Source organism: Falco punctatus, assembly GCF_963210335.1.
Source record: "Falco punctatus genome assembly, chromosome: 1".
Lineage (NCBI taxonomy): Eukaryota > Metazoa > Chordata > Aves > Falconiformes > Falconidae > Falco > Falco punctatus.
Window position 1 is genome coordinate 37,621,562 of NC_137580.1, and position 21,934 is coordinate 37,643,495.

General features: G+C 69.1%; 3 protein-coding genes across 6 annotated transcripts; 2 read left to right on the top strand and 1 right to left on the bottom strand.

The window, feature by feature from the left end:
- The first annotated feature begins 184 nt into the window (after positions 1–184).
- On the top strand, positions 185–7,692 carry DQX1 (DEAQ-box RNA dependent ATPase 1). The gene is made up of 12 exons (XM_080372431.1): positions 185–246; positions 752–1,052; positions 3,361–3,554; positions 3,841–4,216; positions 4,461–4,700; positions 4,986–5,085; positions 5,255–5,413; positions 5,639–5,830; positions 5,955–6,080; positions 6,409–6,599; positions 6,684–6,874; positions 7,088–7,692. Exons 2-12 carry the CDS (start codon positions 768–770, stop codon positions 7,266–7,268), a joined length of 2,235 nt encoding a protein of 744 aa, XP_080228557.1. The 5' UTR covers positions 185–246; positions 752–767; the 3' UTR covers positions 7,269–7,692.
- A 114-nt stretch (positions 7,693–7,806) lies between these two features.
- On the top strand, positions 7,807–11,941 carry LOC308056997 (interleukin-12 subunit beta-like; the record flags this gene model as incomplete). Of its 3 annotated transcripts, XM_080373048.1 has the most annotated exons (6): positions 7,807–9,384; positions 9,725–9,794; positions 10,192–10,413; positions 10,691–10,808; positions 10,888–11,069; positions 11,192–11,541. In XM_080373048.1, exons 1-6 carry the CDS (start codon positions 9,259–9,261, stop codon positions 11,539–11,541), a joined length of 1,068 nt encoding a protein of 355 aa, XP_080229174.1. In that variant the 5' UTR covers positions 7,807–9,258. The 3 variants fall into 3 exon arrangements, with proteins under 3 accessions (XP_080229174.1, XP_080229175.1, XP_080229173.1); XM_080373049.1 differs by adding an exon at positions 11,780–11,941 and having other exon boundaries at positions 7,807–10,413; positions 11,192–11,340; XM_080373047.1 differs by having other exon boundaries at positions 7,807–10,413.
- A 1,445-nt stretch (positions 11,942–13,386) lies between these two features.
- On the bottom strand, positions 13,387–21,417 carry TLX2 (T cell leukemia homeobox 2). Of its 2 annotated transcripts, XR_013924939.1 has the most exons (5): positions 18,985–21,417; positions 16,436–16,673; positions 13,972–15,937; positions 13,568–13,692; positions 13,387–13,503 (listed from the first exon to the last, which is right to left on the bottom strand). XR_013924939.1 is itself a non-coding variant. In XM_080372461.1 (3 exons), exons 1-3 carry the CDS (start codon positions 20,624–20,626, stop codon positions 15,721–15,723), a joined length of 2,097 nt encoding a protein of 698 aa, XP_080228587.1. In that variant the 5' UTR covers positions 20,627–21,417; the 3' UTR covers positions 13,934–15,720. The 2 variants fall into 2 exon arrangements, 1 of the variants encoding a protein (XP_080228587.1); XM_080372461.1 differs by lacking the exons at positions 13,387–13,503; positions 13,568–13,692 and having other exon boundaries at positions 13,934–15,937.
- Positions 21,418–21,934: the final 517 nt, after the last annotated feature.

The following is a 21,934-nucleotide window of genomic DNA, read 5'->3' on the forward strand; positions in this document are numbered from 1 at the left end:
TGGGCGGACGCGGTAGGCCGGAGCCCCGGGATCAGGCGGACAGGAGGCCCGGCAGCCCCAAGCGCCGCGAGCCCCGCCGGCCGCTGCGATGGCCCCGCTGGCAGGGAAACGCGTGCGGCCTGCCGCGGGCCGGCGGGCGGGGAACGCCCCTCAGCGCTGATTGGCGGCCGCGGGCGGGGCCACGTGACGGCGCCGCGGTCACCTGACTTGTCCCGAGGCAGGGCCCAGGGGTGGCGGCGCGCGCAGGTGAGCGGCGGCCGGGCCGGGCCGGAACGGAACCGGAACCGGAACCGGAGCCGGAGCCGCGGCTTGGGGGGCTGAGTCAGGGGGGAACACGGTCCGGTGGGGTCTAGTCTGATCTCGCCGCTCAAGCGCCCGGTTCACCCTGTACCGGTGCCCCCCTGGCCCGGTGTGGCCCGTCCGTCTGCTGGGACCGGCCCTGGGCTGCCCGCCCGCCCCTAAGGTGTCTGTCCTGCGCCCCGGCCCGGTTCCCCGCGCACAGCCCAGTCTGGTCCCCCGTGGCCTGGGCTGATACCCCTGCCCGTGTCCCCCGGTGCCCCACACCCCAGTCCCGTCCCCTGCCCCTCTCTGCCTGCACGCTCCTGCCTGTCCCCGTCCTCTGCGCCCCTCAGGGCCCCTGCCCCAGCAGGACGGGGCGGTGGGCTGCCCCAGGCCCCCTCCAGGCACGCTGTTGTGGGTGGGTGGGTGCGGGGCTCCCCGGGTCCCGCTCCACCTCCTGCCTGCCCTGCAGCACCAGCACCCCCGCCATGGCCGGCTGCGGGGCTCCTGGCTCCCTGCCCCGGCAGAGCGGCCCTGGCTCTGCGCTGGAGGAGGAGGAGGAGGGTGAGGATGACCCAGCCCTGGGCTGCGACAGCGACCTGGAGGTGAACCCGTACGACGGGCTGCCCTTCTCCTCCCGCTACTATGAGCTGCTGCGGCAGCGGCGGGAGCTGCCCGTCTGGACCACCAAGTACAGCTTCATGGAGCACCTGGAAGGCAACAGCGGCATCATCCTGGTGTCCGGCCCCCCCGGCACCGGCAAGAGCACCCAGGTGAGTGGGGGAGCCACATCAGGGCAGCCAGGAGTGACTGGTCCCTCTGGGACGCTGCGTGGAAGCCTGGCACAGGGCTGTGGTACTGGCTGCTCTGCCAACGGCCTCTTCCCGTGCCCACCGGACTCCCAGCTGAGCTGTCGGTAGCGCTGGGTCCTGCCCCGAGGCCACTGCCTTCCCTGCTGGGCCTGTGTGTGGATCCCACTCCCGTGTGAGCGAGCCGCAGCCCCCGTGGCACGGCAGCCACCAGGTCCTCACCCATGCCAGAGCAGTATGGGCAGGCCCTGCACACTCCCCTCCTGCCGGATGCCTGTACGGCATTACCATGCATTCGTTGTGGGCTGGCAGGCCCTGCGGGGAGGTGAGACCCCGGGGAAGCCATGGGGCTGTGGGCAGAAGGCATGGAGATAGGGCTGTGGCCAGGCAGCAGCTCCCTGACCCCACAGCAACGTCCGAGCTTGTGGTGGGGACGGAGGGGACAACAGGCCCTGAAGGGCTTTGGCTTCGCCACGGTGCCTGGGAGCATGCCACCACTGTGAGCCCAACACGAGGCAGGGCTACCGCAGAGCTGGGCGGTCGTGTGCCAGGATGTGCCAGGGCAGGCGCCAGGGCCCCGGGCAAAGCCTCAGCGTGAGCCAGCAAGTGCTGCCACCGCCAGCCAGGAGCAGCTGCCACAGTGGCACAGGGTGTTGGGCAGGCATGGGGACAGGGAAACAGCCTCTCCCTGGAGCCAGGCCTGGGCACACGGGGCAGCAGTGGGTGTGGGCGGACAGGCTGCATGGCGGCGGGTCCAGGGTGTCAGGATCCCACCTGCACGCCCCAGCGAGCTGGCTTCATCTGACAGCTCCTGGCACAGCACCTGGAGACATGTCAGGCAGACTTTGACCTGGGAGGGATCACCTGGAAGCTGTGGGGGCAGCCACGGCCTCCGTGGGGCCAGACTCAGGCTGGGTCACCACACAGCAGCTGTTGACCCCTAGGGTGCCAGATCTGGGGAAGAAAGCCCCTGTGCAGGCCCTGGCCTGGTTTGGCCCCAGGGCTAGGCTGGTTTTGGGTGCTGTCACTCTGTTGTTGCCACCCAAAGTGTGAAGAGCTGACGCCCAAGCCAGGTCCCTTCGCCGCTGAAACAGCCAAGGGCTGTCTGCGCCCTGTGCTGACGCCCTGTCCGGTCTTTGCAGACAGCAAGGTGGCAGAAGGGAGGTGCAGAGCCATGCACGGGGACACGGCTGAGCACGGCCAGTCTGTGGGGCAGCTGTGGGGCCAGGTAGAGGAATAGAGCAGGCTGTGCGCCCACCCGACTGTGAGCTGGGCTCTCTGGGAGCAGCCCCTGGGCAAGACTGTGCCCATCCGTGACCCCAGATGCTGGGGAGACAGAGGGGCACAGGCACCCACTCGTGGGGGGCACATGGCATGGGAGGAGGTGCGTGCGTTGTGTTGGGAGCAGATTTCTGGTCCCCAGTGCCCAAGGGACATCTGCACAGCACCAGGACTGTCCCACACCGCCTGGCTGGGTGTTTGAGCAGTGGGTGCTCCCTGACACTTCCTTCCCCGCCTCTCACCGTGGGGTTTCCTGGGGTAGCATGTGATCCCTCTGGCCCCATGCAAAGACGCTCAAGCCCCTTCCCCAGACTTGCAGCTGCTGTGAGGTCTGGGTCTCGTGGGCCTAGCCAGTGACCACTGCTCTGTGGTGAACCTGAGCAGGGACCTGCCCAGCCTTCCCTGGAGAAGAGCTAGGGGCCGGTTAGGATAGAGCAGGATGGCTCCGGTCGGAAGGGCTGCAGCCATCACCTAGTCCAACTGCCTCACCACTCCAGGGCTGACCAAAAGTTATTGTTAATGATATTGTCCAAATGCCTCTTAAGCCCTGGCAAGCATGACCTGGTGGCAGTGCTCTGTCTGAGCTGGCAGGTCGGTGCAGCACTTATCAGCCGCCCCCCAGCCCTGTTTTTCCTGGGGAGGTGGAAGCAGAGAGGGCTATTGTCCTGTGTCCTTATGCAAGAGCCAAGACAGTGGTGTCCTGTAATGAGGTAGAAAGCTGCCAACACGGGGTGGTGAGGCTGTGGGGTTCCTGTCACAGGTTGGTGGGGCTCAGATGTGACAGTAACAGGGAGGAAAGGTCCTGCCTGGGCTGTCAAGTGCATCTGTATGGCCTATAACTGGACCTCTGGGTGCTGCTGTGGGGGTGGGTCCCTTTGCCTTTCTCGAGGGGCACAACAGGCACTGCTCTGTGATGGGGAGGGGAATGTCACGGTGCTCCTGGGCAGGGCCACACTGTCCCCAGGCCCTGACCAGCGTCCTGGCCCTGCAGATCCCGCAGTGGTGCGCGGAGTATGCCCTGTCCCTGCAGTTCGCCCATGGCCTGGTGGCCTGCACCCAGCCCCACAGCCTGGCTGCCCTCAGCCTCTCCCTGCGCGTGGCGGATGAGATGGATCTGAACCTGGGCCATGAGGTTGGCTACTGCGTCCCCCACGAGGACTGCTGCACCACAGAGACCATCCTCAGGTATGGGGCCGGGGGGGCCCTGCAGGCTGCCTGTGCTGGGAGCACCGGTTGCACCACACTTTAATCCTGCTGAGCTCCCCAGCTGCAGCTTAATCTCTTAATCCAGCCTGGCCTTGTTGGGGGAGCGACAAAGTGGGCTGATGGCTGCCTGGGCCCTCCCAGGGCTGCAGTGGGGTCTCCCACCATTGGGGAGGGGTGTGCTCCCCCAGAGCTGGGGGGGGGGGGGTGCCTGCACTGCCGGGGGTCCCCGTGGCCACCCCACTCTGATGGGGCTGGGTTGTGGCAGGTACTGCTCAGATGAGATGCTGCTGCGGGAGATGACGTCGGACCCACTGCTGCGGCAGTACGGGGTGGTGGTGCTGGACGAGGCACAGGAGCGGACAGTGCCCACCGACGTGCTGCTGGGGCTGCTGAAGGACGTGCTACGCCAGCGCCCTGCACTGAAGGTGGTGGTGGTGACCTCGCCGGCCATGGAGGAGCGGCTCCGCGCCTTCTGCGGGGACCCCCCAGTGGTGCGGGTGCCAGGGCCTGAGCCCCCTCCCCAGCTGCTCTACAGGGACCCACCGGCCCGCGGTCGCGTCACGGCTGCCTGCCAGGCCGTGCTGGACATCCACCGGCGGCAGGAGCCTGGCCACATCCTGCTCTTCCTGGCCAGCGAGCAGGTGGGCTGCGAGCGCCCCACGGCTTGGCTCCTGGGGGGTTCACCGCGGGGTGGGCTGAAGGTTTGGAGGATCCCTCTCAGCTGTGGCGGGGACTGGGGCTTCTCTGTGGAGGGGCCGTGGGCACTGTGCAGGGCCTAGGGTCTTTCCCCCCAGGGCAGCAGCTGCAGGGTACGGCACAGTCCCAGGGACACGGGGCCGCTGCGGGCATCAGTAGGCGTCACTCACGTCCCCTTGTCCTGCACAGGAGATCACAGACTGCTGCACAGCCATCCAGACCGAGGCCGTGGCACTGAACCCAGGGCTGGGCCCACTGCTGGTCCTGCCCCTGCACCCCGGCGTGGGCCGCGCGGCACAGAAGGTGTACGAGGCACTGGAGGAGAGCGGCCGAGAGAGGCGGGTGATTGTCACCCACTGGCTCGCGGACTCTTCCTTCTCTCTGGGGACCGTGCGCTTTGTCATCGACTCAGGGCTGGAGCTGCGCAACGTGAGTGTGCCGGCGGTGCTGGGACAGAGCCGAGCAGTGGCGAGTGGAGAGCCTGGCTCTGCCCTGGTACACAGCCGGCGGCAGGGGCTGAAGCCAGCCTGGGAAGGGAGCAGCAGCCACCTGCATCCCCACCCACGTCCCCTGCTCGGCCCAGACCCTGCCATGATGCCCCCGGCGGGGGGATGCTGTGCAAGGCATGGGGTCTTGCCCCAGGGAGGCGGCAGTGGTGGCACGGAGAGGGTTGGGGCTCATCTGGGGTGTCCCTTCTCATGACCTCACCCGCAGGTCTACAACCCCCGCATACGGGCAGAGTCCCAGGTGCTGCGGCCCATCAGCAAGAGCCAGGCAGAGTCACGTATGCAGCGAGCCGCCAGCAGCCCCCCAGGTGAGACCCCCTGCCTGGGCATCCCCCAAGTGTGCCTCCGGCAGGAGAGGGCTGTTGTCCCACTCCACTGGGGCCCTAGGCAGCCCACACTCCCCCCCCACCTGTGCTCACTGCCCTGTCCCTGGGCTCCCTCCATCCCACCATCTGGCTCACAGCCCCTTTCCCATAGGCACCTGCCTGCGCCTCTACTCAGAGGCCTTCTACGAGCAGCGCCTGCCCCCCAGCCCCGCACCCCACGTCAGTGAGACCAGCCTCAGCCGCCTCGTGCTGCTGCTGAAGCGCCTGGACATCGCCGACATGGGCCAATGTGACTTCCTCGACCGGCCAGGTAGTGCCCACAGGGTGTGGAGGGGTTGGGCATGGCATGGTGGGGCTGGGGCAGCAGGGTGCGATAGGGGCGGCCGTGCAGGAGGAGCTGGAGGCTGTGCCACAGCAGTGGCCATCGCTGTAGCCCTGGTTGGCTCTGGAGAGGGGCTGGAGGGTCCCGCAGGTGCAGGAGGAGGATGGGCAGGGCTGCCTGGTCCAGGCAGCCGGCTGACGTCCTGCCCCACAGCCCCTGAGTCACTGATGCAAGCGCTGGAGGACCTGGACTACCTGGCTGCCCTGGATGATGATGGGAACCTGTCAGAGGTGGGGATCATCATGTCAGAGTTCCCCCTGGACCCACAGCTGTCCAAGGCACTCATTGCCTCCTGCGAGTTCGACTGTGTGGAGGAGATGGTCAGCCTGGCCGCCATGCTCTCAGGTACCATGCCGAGGGGCTGGGAGCCCACTGGTGGCACAGGGCACAGCACAGCCCCCAGGGAGCCTGCACTGGCAGGGGTGGTGCTGGGGGACACATGGTGACCTTCCCTCTGCACCATCCCCAGTCTCCCCCTGTTTTGTGCCCCCTTCCACGCACCTGGAGGAGGCCGTGACCATGCGCCGGCGGGCCCTGCTCCACCCAAAGGGAGATCACTTCACCCTCATCAACATCTTCAACGCGTTCCAGCAGCGTGAGTGCTGGGCCAGGGCTCAACTGCCGGTGGGCTGCACGCCCCGCGGGTGTCCCACAGCTCCCTCACGTGTCCCCTGCCCCTTTTGGGAGCAAGCACTGCAGCCGCGTTCGTGACCCCATCCGGGTGCCCAGCCTGGCTGCTGGAGGGTCCCAGCTGCAGCCTGGGGGCTGTGCTCTGCACTGTCCCTGTCCCCACTGTGTTGAGGGGACGCAGCCTGTGGGAGCCACGGTGCTTGGTTTCGTGGCTCATGAGCCCCTAGACCAGCCGGGCCGTCCAGGGGGGGTCTTTGCTCATCCCTGTGGTGCTGACCCTGCTCTCCCTGCAGACAATGCGGATGAGGGCTGGTGCCGCAAGCACGCAGTGAGTGGGGAGGTCCTGCGGCTAGCAGGCATCGTGCGGGCAGAGCTGCTGGAGGTGATGCAGCGCATTGAGCTGCCTGTCTCGCCCCCCGCCTTCGGCACCGACACCAACACGCTCAACATCCAGAGAGCGCTCATCTCTGGCTACTTCCTTAAGGTGCGCCAGGGGGCTGCAAGGGGCTGAGCTGCAAGGCAGGGGTCGTGACAGCCAGCCCCGCTCCCCTGCTGCTCCTCTCTCCAGGTGGCCCGGGACATCGACGGCTCTGGCAACTACGTGATGCTGACACACAAGCACGTGGCCCACCTGCCCCCCGCCTGCTGCTACCTGCTGCGGCAGCCCCCCCAGCGCCTGCCACCCTGGGTCCTCTACCACGAGTTCACCATCTCGCAGGACAACTGTCTCCGTGTGGTCTCGGAGATCCAGCCCCAAATGTGAGGACCTCAGGGATGGGGAGGAATGGGGTGTCCCCAGGCTGTGTCTGTGTGTGGCTCCAGCTCTGGCCCGGGAGCGCAGCAGAGCCCTGGCTGCGATGGCCAGCCTAGGCCCCCTCTCCTGTGGGCAGGTGGGGGACTGTCCCTGTGCCAGGGAGCGAGGAGACTGCTCCAGGGAGGCCCCCCCGCCTTTGACACCCCTGTTCCCCACAGGCTGGTGGAGCTGGCACCCCAGTACTACCTGAGCAACCTGCCACCCAGCGAGAGCCGCGATCTGCTGATGGAGCTGCGGGAGAAGGTGGTGGCTGCAGAGGATGTGCCAGCAGTGCCGGAGCCACTGGGAGAGGCAGCGGGCGGGGAGGATGAGGAGAGGGAAGTGTGTGTCCTGCAATGAGCTGCAGCCACTGGAGCCCCCGTTTTGGGGCTGCCTGGGCTTGGCTGAGTGCCAGGGATGGGGGACCCCCAGGGAGGCCATGCTGCTGTGGGTGCCGACCCCATCTCCAGGGAGGCGCAGGCACAGCCTGCTGCTACCACGGGTCTGCGCCATGGTCGTGGTGCCAGCAGCCATGGGCCCCGGCATTTCCCCTGGGGACAGAGCCTGGCTCGGGGGACCACTAGCTCCGGGCCTGGGGAGTCATGCCCACCAGGCCCTCCCCAGCTGGGCTCCTGCATCCCGTGTTTCCTGGGGGGGAAGGGTGCCACCACAGGGCTGGGGCCCCTGGCCCTGCCTGCCCTGCTCCCCCTGCACCCAGGGGAGCAGGGGCTGAGGGGCCGCTTGCCGGTCTCTCCTGTATAAAGTTTTGTGACCTTTGCTCCTAGCCCCTGCCTCCATGATTGTAGCCAAGGAGTGCTCGCGCCGCGGAGGGGTCCGGCAAGGCTGGGCTCTGTCCTGCCATGGGGTCCTGCCTGCAGTGGGGGGGGCCCCTGCACCCCGCTGCATCACAGCTCTGTGCCCACCCTGAGCCAAGCCTCGGGGGGGGGGGGGGCGGGGCGCGGGGAGGTTCTGAACATGAGGCATCCCTGGTCTTGCTCATCTCACACCTCCAGTTCTGGGTAGCGCGCCACTGCCCCCAGCCATGCTGACACACCGAGGGACAGCCCTGGCCTTTGCACTGGGTCTTCCCCTCCGTGGTCGCGCGCTCTTCTGCAGAAGCAGAGGGGAAGCTGTGGCCGCCGGGGGGGGCAGCAGCAGCCTGGATGTGCAGCCAGCTCCTGCTCCCCCAGGATGGGACAGGGCGTAGGTGCCTCCTTCGTTCCGCATTCCCGGGGTCCCCCGTTCCTGCTTTGGGGTCCCCTCCGGCTTTCCAGCAAGTTTCACTTCTCTTGTGGCACCACGGCCAAGAGCTGAGCTGCTGCTTGGGGGGCCAGGGGTCCTAGCATTGGTGTTGCAGCCCCTGCCCCAGGATGGACCCCTTGGCATGGGCACTGGGCTGCTCCATCTCATCAGCTGCCCCCCACCCCCTTTCCCCCCTCGTCCCTACCCGCAGCCCACCCACGCACGAGGGCTTTGCTATTCCCGGGAATGGGCCCGGTGGCTGTGCCACCCCATCCCTGCCGCAGCGCCTCGAAAGTCAGATAGAAAGGTGAGGGCTGGGCCTCCCCGCAGCCTCCGTGGAGCCCAAACTTCCCCTTCGCTTTCTAGGAACCTCAGGAAGTACGTGAGCGGCAGTAGCAGGGTGCAGCCCGAGCCTCCCTGGCCTGCCTACGGGGTGGGGGGGCCGCTCCCTCCCCTCCCCCAGGGCGGGTGCCCAGCGTGGGTGCAGGGGCTGTGCCCTGCCCATCTGAGCAGTGCTGGTGCTCACAGGGATGGTGGCTGTGGCTGCCTCTGTCTCTGTGTCCATGTCCCAGCACAGCATGCCAAGGGACAAGTGGCCAGGGCAGCTGCATGGCCCGGGAAGGGGTGAGACAGCCCATGCCTGGGTGGGTGCTGCACCCCGAGCACCTGCAGGGACCCGCTCCTCTCCCCAGGCACCTGCAACAGCCCAACCAGCCACGGCCAAGCGCTGTGCCTGCCCCTCTCTGGACCCCTGGGACAGGTGCTGCTGGGCCTCAGTGGTCCCTTCCCCACTCAGCTTTGTGCGGCACGTGGTGATGTGCAAACCGTCAACCAGTCCTGGGGCTCAGGACCACTCTGCAGGAGCTGGGAGCACCCCAGGCTCCAGCACTGTCCCACATGCCCGTTCACCCAGCGGCTCCTGGGAAGGGACCCGTCCTCACTGCCCCGGCAATGCCCACCATCAGGGCAGGGCAGCAGGTTCCCAGTGCCCTCTGGCCTGGGAAGTACCCGTGGTGAGTCCCAGCAAGGCTGGGTGGGCTGGGGGCTGAGCACAGGTCCCGGCTTGCAGCTCCACCCAGCGCAGCTTTCTCTGCTTCTGAGAACTGTGATGCTTCTGTGGTTTGGCTTCACCTTGGGACAGCCCCGTGGGGTCCCAGCTCAGTATATACCCAGCCACCCACCGGCGCCCAGCCCATGCCAAGCCCACTGCAGCAGCACAGACCACAGCAGCAAGGTAGGCACAACACAGGGGCTGCCGGGGGGTGCTTGCACTGCATCCCCAGAAGGGTGCTGCTTTGGGTGGGCGCTGTAGCCCCCTGCCCGGGGGGCAGCTGGCAGGGCTGTGGTGGGAAGGGTTGGGGGGTTGCATTGGGTGCCAGCCCTGTGTGGGGCTCCCCCATGCTGCACCACTCCCTGCTCCTGCCTGACCCTACTGCCTTCCCACCACCAAGGGCTCTGTCCTTACTGGCCTTGCTGGCTGCATCCCAGCTCAGCTGGCTGCCTTCTCCTGGGGTACAGCTGGTACTCCCCAGCATGAGGCTACCCTTCCCCTTCCACTGCCCTTCCCCTCCCAGATGCTGGTGCTGGTGGGGCTGATGCTGTACCTTGCTCCGGCGGATGCCCTGACTGCCTTCCCCCCAAAGTGTGAGTCCTGCCCTGCCTGGGCACAGAAGAGACACCCCGGGGGGGTGGGGGGCATGGGGCCCACACAGCAGCTTGGGGGAGCAGAGAGCACCCACATCCTGCATTCCTCTGATATGGGGCAACGTGAGCCTGGGGCAGGGATACTCCTTGGGGAGGGAGGGGAGGGGGTGGTGGGACTAGAGGATGGGCACAAGAGTGATGGGAGGTGGATGCAGGTGGGGATGGATGTGGGGTGCAGGTGTAGAGGGGGAATGGATGTGGGGTGTGGGTGCAGGGTGGGAAAGGATGGATGTGGTGTGTCAGGAGGAGGGGGTACCTAGCCCGTCACGGTGTGGGGGACGGGCTGCCCACACCCATAGCTCATCCCTGACCACCAGTCTCTGCCTCTTATCTCCAGTTCAGGTAGGGGAACTGAATGGGGATGTGGTGGTGAGATGCAACACATCGGTGCAGCAAGTGACCTGGATGCAGAACGGGGAGCCAGATCCCATGGTCGAGCTGGTGACAGAGGGACAGAATCTCACCATCATCGGCTTGGACCTGCCAGCCACAGGCAACTACAGCTGCTGGGCCAACACCATCCTGCTGGACTCCACCTACGTGGTGGTCAGCAGCACCCGTATGTGGGGCCAGGCACAAGGGGTCTGGCACGGCCAGGCAGGGCTGAGGGAGTGGGGGAGCATGGGGTGGCAGAGGGTATGCAGGGAGCTGGGGGCAGGCTGGGGACCAGGAGGTGCTTGTGTATCCACAGACCTTTGTGCCTAGCCCATGGGGCTGTGGGGACGCACCAGGCAGGGCTCTGCAGGGCCAGGGGGAGCACAGCCTCCCTTGTGCCGTATGGGGAAGGGGCACCGTGCCCAGCCCCGTGCAGCCCCTGAGACATCATCACCCCTCAGCCCTGCCAGGCAAGGAGGGGATTAACGTCTCCTGCCAGGCTGAGTCCTACCACGGCTCCTTCCGCTGCTCCTGGACCGGCCCCCACTCCGCTGTCTTCCACGCCCGCCTCACACGCAGGTGGGTGCCCCAGGAACACCCCCCCAGTCCGGTCCCAGCCCCATGGCTGCCCAGCCCTCACACCTGCCTCCCCCCACAGTGACAGATCCTTGGGGGAATGGGTGCCAGCTACCGGCCACCATGGCCAGTTCAGCGCCAGCTTTGTGGATCCCTCCTTCTGCCCCTTTGGTGAGGAGCTGCATCCACTGCAGCTGCAGCTGGAGGGGCTCTCAGACACTTCCTACCTCAACTTCTCCATCCACTTCTTCATCCGTGACATCGGTGAGCTCAGACCCACAGCAGCAGGGTCCAAGGAGTGTCCTCGGGGCGCTGGGGTCTCTGTGGGAGGGCTCGGCCCCAGGGCTGGGCAGTGCTGCCCGTGCTGAGCCCTGCTCTTCCCACAGTGCGGCCCGACCCACCGCAGAAGCTGACCGTGCAGCGACAGGGGGAGCAGCTCCACCTGGCCTGGGCCCCCCCGGCCTCCTGGCTGCTCCCCAAATCCTACTTCACCCTGTTCTACCGGCTGCAGTACGAGCTTCCCAATGGCACCCAGGTAACTGTGGGATGCCCATGCCCAGATGGCCCCTGCATGTGCCACCCAACATCCTCACCCTGCCTGGCACCCACCCTGCTCCAGCCCCAGCCCCAGCCGGGGCTCTTCCCCTGCCCAGGGGTGTCACTGGGAACAGAGACTTACCGGGGGTTCAGCAATGCCCCCCTCCCCACTATGCTGCTTCTCTGCTTGGGGTGGTGAATCATCACTCCTGGCTCTCACCTCTGCTCCCCGCTCCTGCCGCACTGCCAAGGAAGGCAGCACCACTGCCCAGGTTGGGGAGGTTCCAGTGTCCCCCACCCTGACTCCCAGTGCTGAGCCCTGCTCCTGCCCTGTCCTGCCCTTCCCCACAGCCTCACCCCCTGTGGCATCCGTGCTGGCTGCCCTCGGCCCTGGCGCCAGGGTACCCCCTGATGCCACAGCCTGCCCTGCTTTGCAGGTTGACAAGGATGTGGAGGATGCGGAGGAGACATGGCTGCAGGTGTGCACACGGCGGGTGCGCATCAGTTGCCAGGACCCCTATGCCAGCCACGCCTGGAGCCCCTGGAGCCCCTGGAAGGACATCGATGGAGCTCAGCAGTGCCAGCTCCAAGCACATTGATCCCACACATGGACACCCTTGCACCCATCCCCTGCCCTGCTGCACCTCCGTGTGCACAGGGACACCCAGGGCTGGAGGGCACCCCACCAGTTTGGCAGCCATTGGCATCCAACACCAACCTTCCCATTCTCTTGTACAGCTTGGAAGGGGCTTTTTACCTCTGTTAAAGAGCTGGGCTTGGCTTTACTACAACAAACCTTGGTTAGTCTTTGTGTGGGGTTGGGGGTACTGGTCCCCCAGCTTCTGTGGGTTCCAGCTGGGCACACTGCAGGCAGGGCTCCTGCCTGCCCTGTCCTTCTGCTCAAGGAGCCCAGACTGGCCCCTGCCCCACAGTGGGGACACAGGCTTGTGCAAGCTCCCCCCCTACACAGCTCCCTGAGAGGCCCCCACTCCCCACTGATGCTGGGCTCAGCCCATGGAGACCTTACACACGGCTAAAAGCAGCTGTGTAACACACACTTGTACACATGCTCCAGCCCAGCTGGGAATGGCCCATCTCAACAGCCATACCCTGGCCTGGCCTCGGTGGGGGTCCCCACAGTCCTGCCCAATTGTCTGTCAGGACACACAGGCACCCTGGACCCCACCATGCCTCATCAACCCCCCCTAGATCTACCTCCTTTCTGAGGGCTGCAGCGGGACAGCACCCCTAGCCCCAGGGGGAGCACCCCAGCAGGGATGCACTGCCCTATGCCAAGCAGGCATGTCCTGGGCAGGCAGCACCCCCTCTCCACATCCTGGGGGTGCAGGATCCCCACCTGACCCCAGGAGCGCCGGTCCCAGGGCAGGACACAGCCATGGTGAAGGGGGGGTCAGGGACCACCCACCAGCACTGAGGGGGCTCAGCTCCCCCACTGGGGCACAGTCCCCTCCACCATGTGGCTGTGGCCAGACACCCACGGTGTGCCCCACTCAGCATCCCTGTGGGGCACCCAGCCCCGGGCAAGGGGCTGCGGCCAGGCAGGAAGGACTCCAGACCCCCGCAGCCAGGCAGCCCCCACAGGAATGACTCCGGCACCAGGCTCCCATGGAGCCACCCCAAGCCCTGGGTCTGCTGCAGACCCTGGGAGTGCAGTGGGGTGCCCCCACCACCACAGACTGGCTAGCTCCGGGTGATGCCACGGGGCTTTATTGAGGTGCTTCCACTGAGCTGGGGCTGGGACCCCAACCCTGCTGCTGCTCCGGAGAGGCTGGTGAGTGTGCGGCCCCATGGGCGCTGCCCTCCTGGGGGGCTGGGGCCTCCTGGGGCCAGGGCCTGGGGAGCCGGGGGTCCCAGGAGCCCGGGGGGGCCCATGGCACAGGGGGACAGAAGGACCGGGGCTCCGGGAGTCCAGAGAGGTCCAGAGGGTCCGGGGATCCCATGGCCTGGGTGTCTGGGGCGGAGGTCCCAGGGCGCGGGCGAGCGGGGGCTCAGGGGACCCCAAGGTGCAGAACTCCGGGATCTGGGGGCCCGCGCAGGGTCGTGCGGGTCCCGGCAGCGCGGGGTCCCGCGGCGGGGTCGGGGGTCCCGTCACGGCGGGGCCAGGCAGCCCAGGCGCAGCTCTTCGCCCTCCAGCATCTCTCTGCAAGAGACAGGCCCCAGCTGAGCCCCGCACCCCGCCCGCCCCCCCGCCCCTCCCCGCGTACCGGTACGCGGCGATCTCCGCCTCCAGCGCCATCCGCAGCCGCAGTAGCGCCGGGTACTCCCGCAGGCACCGGGCCATCTCCGCCTCCGCCTCGCCGATCTCCCTCTCCAGCTCCGCCACCCGCTCCTGCCGGCCGGGCCGTCAGCAACGCCCGGGACCCCCGGCCCTCCGCCCCACACGGACCCCCGCCCCTCACGGATCCCGCTCCCCAGCCCCACCTGGCCCTCCCCCGTCCCATCCCGCCCCCCGGACCCCCCTCCCCAGCCCCATCCCGCCTCCCCCCCATCCCTCCGGCCGTCCAGGCCCGCACCGCCCCCCTCCCGGTGCCTGCCCCCCCAATCCGCGCCCCCTTCCCCACAGCCCAGCCATCTGCCCCCTCCCAAACTGCCCGGCGACCCCCCGCACCTGGTACTTGGCCAGCTCCCCGCTGCGCCGGTCCCGCAGCCCCTCCAGCTGCCGGTGCAACGCGCCCACGGCCCCGCGCAGCGCCTCCACCTCGGCGGCGCGGGCGCGCAGCAGCCTCCGGTACCCGGCAGCCTCAGCACGGGCACGCAGCACCGCCTCGCCGCCGCCCCACCGGTACCGGGGACAGCCCTCGGCCGCGCTCATCCCGGCGGCTCTGCGCGGCGGTTCCAACACCACACACACCCGCCCACTCCCCGGTAAAACGGGGCCGCGTCACGGAACTGCAGCCAATCCCGCCGCCGGGGAACCGGCACCGGTTGCCCGCCTCCTCCCGGGAGCAACGGGAGAGGTCGGCAGGAGCCTGCCCGCCGCCCGCGCCCCAGGGGGCCCTGCGGGCGCGGGGCACGCTCCTGCCGCTCCCCGAGCAGCGTCTGCAGCACCATGGACAGCGGCGGGTTGAGGGTCAAGGTCAAGTTTAGGGTCAGGATCGTCGCTATTGCCCCCCTCACCTCCATCATCAGCCAGGGACCACAGCCGGAGCTGGCCCTGGTGGGGGTCCCGATGACCGGGCACAGCAGGGCAGAGCTGGGGTGGGGGGGCGATGTCCCATCCCAACTGAGGCTGGAGTGGGGCTGAGGGCATCGGTCCCTGGTGGGGGAGTGGGGCAGGGGATGGGGTCCCCAACCAAGGCTGGGGACACTCAGAGTCTCACCGGTGAGGGGCGGGCAGGCATTTGCTGCAGGAGGGGGGGTTCAGCCCCCAGCATACCCCTCTGCCTCCCCATGGGTGGGCTGTGGGTGACGCTGGACCAAGGTTCAGTCAGACTCCAGGCAGCACAGGGTGAGGTGAAGGGTGTCCCAGGAACCACAGCTGGGAGGGGGGGAGGGGAGGGGAGGGGGCAGGCACGAGGGCAGTCCCACTCAGGGGGGGCCAGTGCAATCCTTCGGCATGCAGGGGCACCCCAAGTCCATCGCAGGCAGCTGCAGGGGCACGTCCAGGCCCAGGGCTGCAGGAGCTCGGCAGCACCCAGGAGCCTGGCCCACCGGGCTGGCGAGCCCAGTCCTCAATCTGTGCCACCACCGGGGGGGTGGGGGTGCCAGGGTCCTGGTCCAGCCTGGGAGTCACAGCTCGAAGCCAGAGCTGACAAACTCCAACCAGGATAAGGCAAGTGTGTGCAGGTGGTGCAGACCCCACATCGGCCACCAGCGAGGGCAGGGGGCCTCCCAGCACTGGAAATAGGGGGGGTCCATCCCACACCCCGCTCAGCCCATGCTGGGTGGGATGGGGGCTGTGGCTGCCCCGGGGAGTGGGGCCTGGGCCGGCTGGGAGAGCTGCTGGTGGATGGGCAGCAGGTCCTGAGCAGGGACCAACCAAGGAGCTGCCCCCAGAGCAGGGGGCTCTGGGGAGGAGGGGCTGGACTTGCAGAGGCCCGGGGGGTGCAGGGGCCCAGCCCTGAGCTCCCAGGGGGTCCGGGCAAGCGGCTGCCTGCAGCGGTACCCCAGGCAGGTGTCCAGGCAGGGGTCAGCAGAGCTTTGAGTCCAACCGCAGGGGCACATCCGCCCACCTGGAGCTGTGGGGTGGCTGAGGGGGGCCCCGAGAGGGCTGGCCGGTGGCGGGGAAGGGGCTGCCAATGGTAGGGGCTCCTGGGAAGCAGCAGCCCCCTCCCTGCCACGGGCTGGAGGTGCTGGGCTCAGACCCTGCCGGGCTCCCACCACCACCTCCCGGCACATCCATGGCTCCCAGGGGACTTCACACCACAGAGGCCACCCCTGAGACGGACGTCACCTTGTTGTCCTCAGCCCAGGGCTGCAGGTTCTGCAGGGCGTAGAGGGAGGAGTTGTGCATGCAGAGCGGGTCCTGGGGCAGCGGCTGGCTCAGGCTCTTCTGGAAGGCCTCTTGCTGCAGGTGCAGCATCAGGCGGTTGGCCTGCTGGCGCTCTGCCTCGCGCTCCTCCGCCGTCTGCCTCCTGCCAGCACACAGGGCCTGTCCAGCACTGCCCTGCTGCCCGCAGCCCATCCCACTCCCGGCACCACTGTGTGCCGCTGTGGCAACACCCCGCAGCCCCAGCACTGCTGTGTGCCCGTGTGGCAGTGCCCTGCAGCCTCTGCCCGCAGTCTGTCCTGCCGCTGCCACCATGGTGTGCCAGTGTGGCAATGCCCCACAGCCTCCCCACCACCACAGCCTGGGCTGTCTCTTGCCACCGCAGTGCACCAGTCCGGAGCAGCCCCACAGCCCAGTCCCTCTCTTGGCACCGCTGTGCACCAATGCAGCAATGCCCCACAGCCCACCCCTCCCTCGGCACCACCATGCCTCACCCCACCGGGCACAGGGGATGCAGTGTGGACAGTCACCCCATCTCACCCCAGCCCAGCCTCTCCTGGGGGGCACAGCCACAGCGAGGGGCAGCTGTTGGAGGGAGGCAGGGGGTTGGAGCTGCAGGGGCTGCGACAGCCGGCCCTGTTACCTCCACTTGGTGCGACGGTTCTGGAACCAAGTCTTGACCTGGGCGTCCGTCATCTTGAGGGCTTTGGCCAGAGTGGCGCGCTCGGCTGAGGCCAGGTACTTCTGGCGGTGGAAGCGCTTCTCCAGCTCGCAGATCTGCACCCGGCTGAAGGAGGTGCGTGGCTTCTTCCGCTTGGGCGGCGTGCGGTTCTGGTAGGGGTGCCCAATCCGCCGAGTCGCCGCAAAGGGCGACAGCGCAGCTGCGGGCAGAGGGTGGGTGAGGGGGAGCCAGGGGCAGAGTGCACTGCCCACTGCTGCTGCCACACAGGCAGAGGCCGGGCAGAGCCCGGGCAGAGGGCAGGGCAGGAGTGGGCACAGCCCGGGCAGCACTGGAGCTGGAGGGGGGATGCGTGGGGCTGTGGGGATGGGGACCTCCAGGGGAGGCCACCAGCACTGCCTGGCAGAAAGGAGACCCAGAGTCGTCCCCACCTGCTCCCACAGCCCTGGGACACACGGGGCAGATCAAGACGTGACCGGAGGGCCCATTCCCACCCCATGGCCATAGCACAAGCACTCTCCCGGACTGGAGGGTAGGGATCAGGGCTGGCAGAGTGGTGGGGCAGACCCAGTCCCAGGGCTGGTGGGGGGCCAGTGAGGCTCCTGGCAGCATAGACCCACCCCCATCGAGCCCTGCCACAGTCCCAGAGGAGCCTCCTCAGCATGGCTGGGGCTTCCAAGCCCTCCTGGGGCAGGGGTGGGACCCCAGAAGCTGTCGGGAGGCAGCTGGCATCTCACTCCATGTGCTCCCACACTCTGCTGGCTGCCCGGGTGCCGAGGGCTGGGGAAGGGGCTGTCCCTGCACGGCCAGGGTGTGAGCCAGGGACGGTGAGACCCGTGTGCTACATCCCAGCCCCAGCTGGAACTGGAGCCACAGGGAGCATCAGAGTAGCAAAGCAGTGTGGAGGAAGGTGAGAGCTTGGCGGGGTACAGCACCCAGCTCCTGCTTCCCCCCCTGCTGTGGTGGTGGCCCATGGCCAAGCCACAGCCCCATGGCACCATGGCCCTCACTGGTGCCAGCACTGCACGGGCAGGGCTGTGCACACCCTGGCCCAGGAGGCCGCCATGGGGCCCTGACACCCCATGCCACAGGGACATGGGGCAGACCCTGCCACAGCCCCAGGGACAGCCTGGCGCCTGGCAGACCCTCCCTGCGAGGCCAGACCCTCCCTCCCACCAGCACCCAGGCAAGCAGCGCGGGCAGGAGGCCAGCCTGCCCGCCGGCGGGGGCGGACGCGGTTGACGCAGGTGGAGCCATGCAGTCGGGGGGATGGAGGCCCCCACACCTCCTCCCCATGTGGGGCGGCCCCTCACAGGGAACAGATGCTGACAGCCCACAGACCACCCCAAGGCCAGCGGCGCTGAGTGATGGCTGTGGCGAGGAGACCCCGTGCTGGGGAGGGGCCGCCCCGTCTACCCACCTCTGGCGCCAGGCAGGAGACAGGGACGTCACCCACCACCCCTGCATGGGAACGGTGCTTTGTCACCGCTGGGATGGCGGGGTGAGCCGGGAGGTGAACCCAGCTCTGCTGGTGCCTGGGCTGGGCCCCCACAGCCCGTGGCCTCCTACCCCACATGGCCTCAGCACCCCTGTAGCCAGCACTCAGCCCCCAGCCCCGTGCCGTCCCCAGCCTCGTCCCCGCATGGAGCCGTGCGCTGCGGACGTGGCAGTGCCGCCATCTTGGGAAGGAGCCGAGCTGAGCTGAGCCAGGCCAGGGCTCCCCAGCACCTGCAGGCGCCCATCACATGGCCTTGCTGCCCAGCACCCCAACCACAGCACCTGCTCTGGGGTGCAGCAACCAGCACCTCACCCCAGGTGCTCCACCCCACCATGGGTGCTAAGCCCCCAGCCTCACTGGCAGCACCAGGACCCCGCACCGCCTCCCCAACACCTGCGTCACCACCCGCCTGCCCCAGCACCAGCTCACACCAGCCCCAACCTCTCCCATGGCACCGGCACCCCATGTCCCACGCTCATCCCTGCATGTGCGGGTCTCGGAATCCCACACGCCCCACAGCTTGACCCCCCGGTCACCCCCACTGCGTGCCTCCGTCCCGAGTCACCTGCCCAGCCCCACACACGGGTGGAGTTTGCTCTGCAGCCCCACAGCAGGTCCCCACTGCCAGGCTCCCGCCAGAGCCCCCTCCCTGCTCCCCGGCTCCCCGCAGCCCCGCCGTTACGGGCGGGACAGGGCCGGCACCCGGCGCCCCCCGGGGCCGAGGGCAGGGACCGGGCGCGGTGCGGGGCCGCGGCGGAGCTGCCGGTGCCTGCGCCAGCCCTGAGCCGCTCTCCGCGGGCCCCGACGGCGGCCGCTTCCCCCGGGGCCGCGGCGGCGGCCGGCAGGACGGGGCGGGGCGGGCGAGGACCCGCGCTGCGGGGGGCGCTGGGACCCCCGGCCAACGCCGGCCGCTCCCCTCGGCCCCGCTCTGTGCCCGCCCCGGCCCCGCGCCGCCAGAACTGCCGGAGCCGTCGGGAGCCGTCGAAGCCGCAGGGAGCCGTCCCGCCGCGCTCACCTGAGAGCCGGTCCTTGGCGATGCGGCGCGTCGTCTCCATCCAAGGGAAGGTGAGCCCCGAGAGCCCGGGCACCGCCGGCGGCGCGGCGGGCGGCGCGGCGGGCGGCGCGGCGGGCGCGGGCCGGTGCGCCGGGACGCGGATGACCCCGGCGGGCGGCGCGGCGGGCGCGGGGGTCACGTTGACGCTCACGTTCATGCTCATGTTGAGGTTGTAGGAGCCGAGCGAGCAGGCGGGGCCGTAGCCGCCGCCGTAGAGTCCCCCGTAGTCGGGCTCCCCCGCCGCCCGGGCCGGCCCCGCGCCGCCACCCGCGGGCTCGTGGGGGCCGCCGAGGATCTGGTCGATGCCGAAGCTGATGGGCTCGTGGGGCGGGGGGCCCTGGCCGCCGCCCTCCCGCGCCAGCGCCGCCGCCTCCATCGCCCGGCCGCGCTCAGAGCCGGCGGGGCGCGGGCATGGCCGGGGGGCGGCGGGGGGCGGCGGCGGGCGGCGGGCGGCCCCGCGTGGGGGCGGAAGCGGGGGCAGCTGGCTCGGGGAGCCCGGTGCGGGTCCGGGGCCGGGTCCGGGGCATGGCCCGCGGCTGCTGGCGGCCCCGGCGCGGGAGCGCGGGTGCGCGGCGGGCCCCGGCGGCGCGCGCTTTTCTGCCCCGCTCCATCTGGACCTGCCAAAATCCCGGGCGCCCGCGCCCTGATTGGCGGCCGCGCCCCGTGACTGACAGCCCCGCGCCCCCGGGGGCGGGGGCTCGCGCATCCCGGGGCCCCGCCCCGCCCGCCCCGCTGCCCGCCGGGGCGTCCGCACCGGCTCCGCCGCGGCCCCGGGCCGCCCGGCCATGCCCGTCGGGCCCCGGGCGCGCCACGCCGCGCCCGGCCACGCCGCGCCCCGGCGCGGTGCCACGCCGCCCGGTTCCCCGCCGGACGGGCCCCGGCTGGCAGCGACGACGAGACGGCGCCGGGCCCATCGAAGCCGCCGCCGCGGTACCGGGCAGCAGCGCGGCTCGTCTCCGCGCCTCGGCGCAGCCTCGGCGGAAGCTCCGGCGGCAGCTCCGGCGGCGTCCGGGCACGCGGCCGTGTCCCCCGTCCCGTCCCATCCTCCCGGAGCGCACGGCGCGGGCCCCGGCCTCGGCGGCGTTATCCCGGATTCCGGGGCGCACGGACCGGCACCTCGCCCGCCGCTACCGGGGCGCGCGGGCTTCGTTCCCCGGGTCCACAGCGGTCCGGGCGCACCGAGCCCGGCCCCGCCGAGCCCGTCCACCGCGGAGCCACCGCTCCCGTGCCGGTACATGGGGCCGGCGTTTGCCCGAGCCGCCGCTCCCGCACGGACCGCAGTTATCCCGCGCCGCCACTCCCAGTGGTACGGACCCGTCCACCAGTCCCGGTGGTACGGAGCCTGCTTCCCTCGACACACCGCGCTCCCGGGGACGTGGATTCCGGTTCCCCCGTGCCGCCGTTCCCGGGAAACAGGCCCGCCCGCCCTACCAGACGGGACGAGCTCCGCAGCCCCGCGACACGCTGCTGCCGGTAGCACGGACCCTGGTTCCCGGGAACCCGCCGTTCCCGGGACACCGACACCGGTTGCTCCGACCTCCTGTTCCCGGGCCATGGATCCCGTTTGCCCTGCACGCACTGTTCCGGGTAGGGCGGACCCCATTTTCCACCGACCCTGTGTTCCCTGGTCACGGAACCCGACTCCACGGAGCCAGCCCTTCCCGGGTGATGGACCCCGGTCCCCCCCACCCGCCGTTCCCGGCTCCAGGGCCCAGCCCGGCCCTCGGGACGCCCGTACCTGGCTGGCAGGAGCGGGCCTGGCGCCAGCCCCACCGGGTGCCCGGGCGCGGGGTGCGGCGGCGCCGCTCGGGGCGGGCTCGGACCGGCCGCCGGTAACGGCCCCGCGGAGAGCAGCGCGGGCCAGGCCGGGCCTCCCGGCGACTATCGCGACAGCCGCGCCGCAAGCGGTGGGTCCGGCCCGTAGGGCAGCGGCGGCGGGGAGGCTCGGGCCGGGGGTCACGGCTCCGGTACAGGACAGGGCAGCTACCCCGGCGCCGCCGGTCTGGGGCAAATGACATTACCGGGGCCTGCGCTTGTAAATCACGGCGACACTGGGAGCTGCAGCTGCCGCGGCAGGGGGCACCGGGCAGAGCCGGGGCACGGCACGCACCGGAGGCACCGGGTGGAGCCGGGCTCGCTGCAGTAAGGGGTGACTGTCCGGTGCGTGGGGCCACCAGCAGCGCAGGGGCCATGCACAAGCACAGGGACCCCCGCGGGGCACAGCTGCCTGCCCATGCGTGTGTGTGCACAGCCTGCAGCTCGGCACAGCTGCACACACACACGCTGTGCAGCTCGGGTGCTCATGGGCAGATAGGCTGTCACATGCGTGCTCACATATGTTCACCCACACACTCACACACACATGCTCACACTCACATGCTCACACACACTCGCACACACTCACACACACACGCTCACACTCACATGCTCACACACATGCTCACACACACTCACGCACACATGCTCACACTCACATGCTCACACACACTCGCACACGCTCACACTCACATGCTCACACATACTCGCACACACTCACACACACACGCTCACACTCACATGCTCACACACATGCTCACACACACTCACACACACATGCTCACACTCACATGCTCACACACACTCGCACACGCTCACACTCACATGCTCACACATACTCGCACACACTCACACACATGCTCACACTCACATGCTCACACACACTCACACACACTCACACACACTCACAGACACACACACACCTCCCCAAGGAATGGCACAGCTATCCCAGCACACGCTGCACCAGTGCACGCACGTGCACACACACACATCACATGTCAGCACAGCTACACACACATACACAGCCCCCCCCATGTTGGTACATGCACACACACATGTGCACGCACGTGTCCCCACCAGGCCCAGGCTGGCTGCA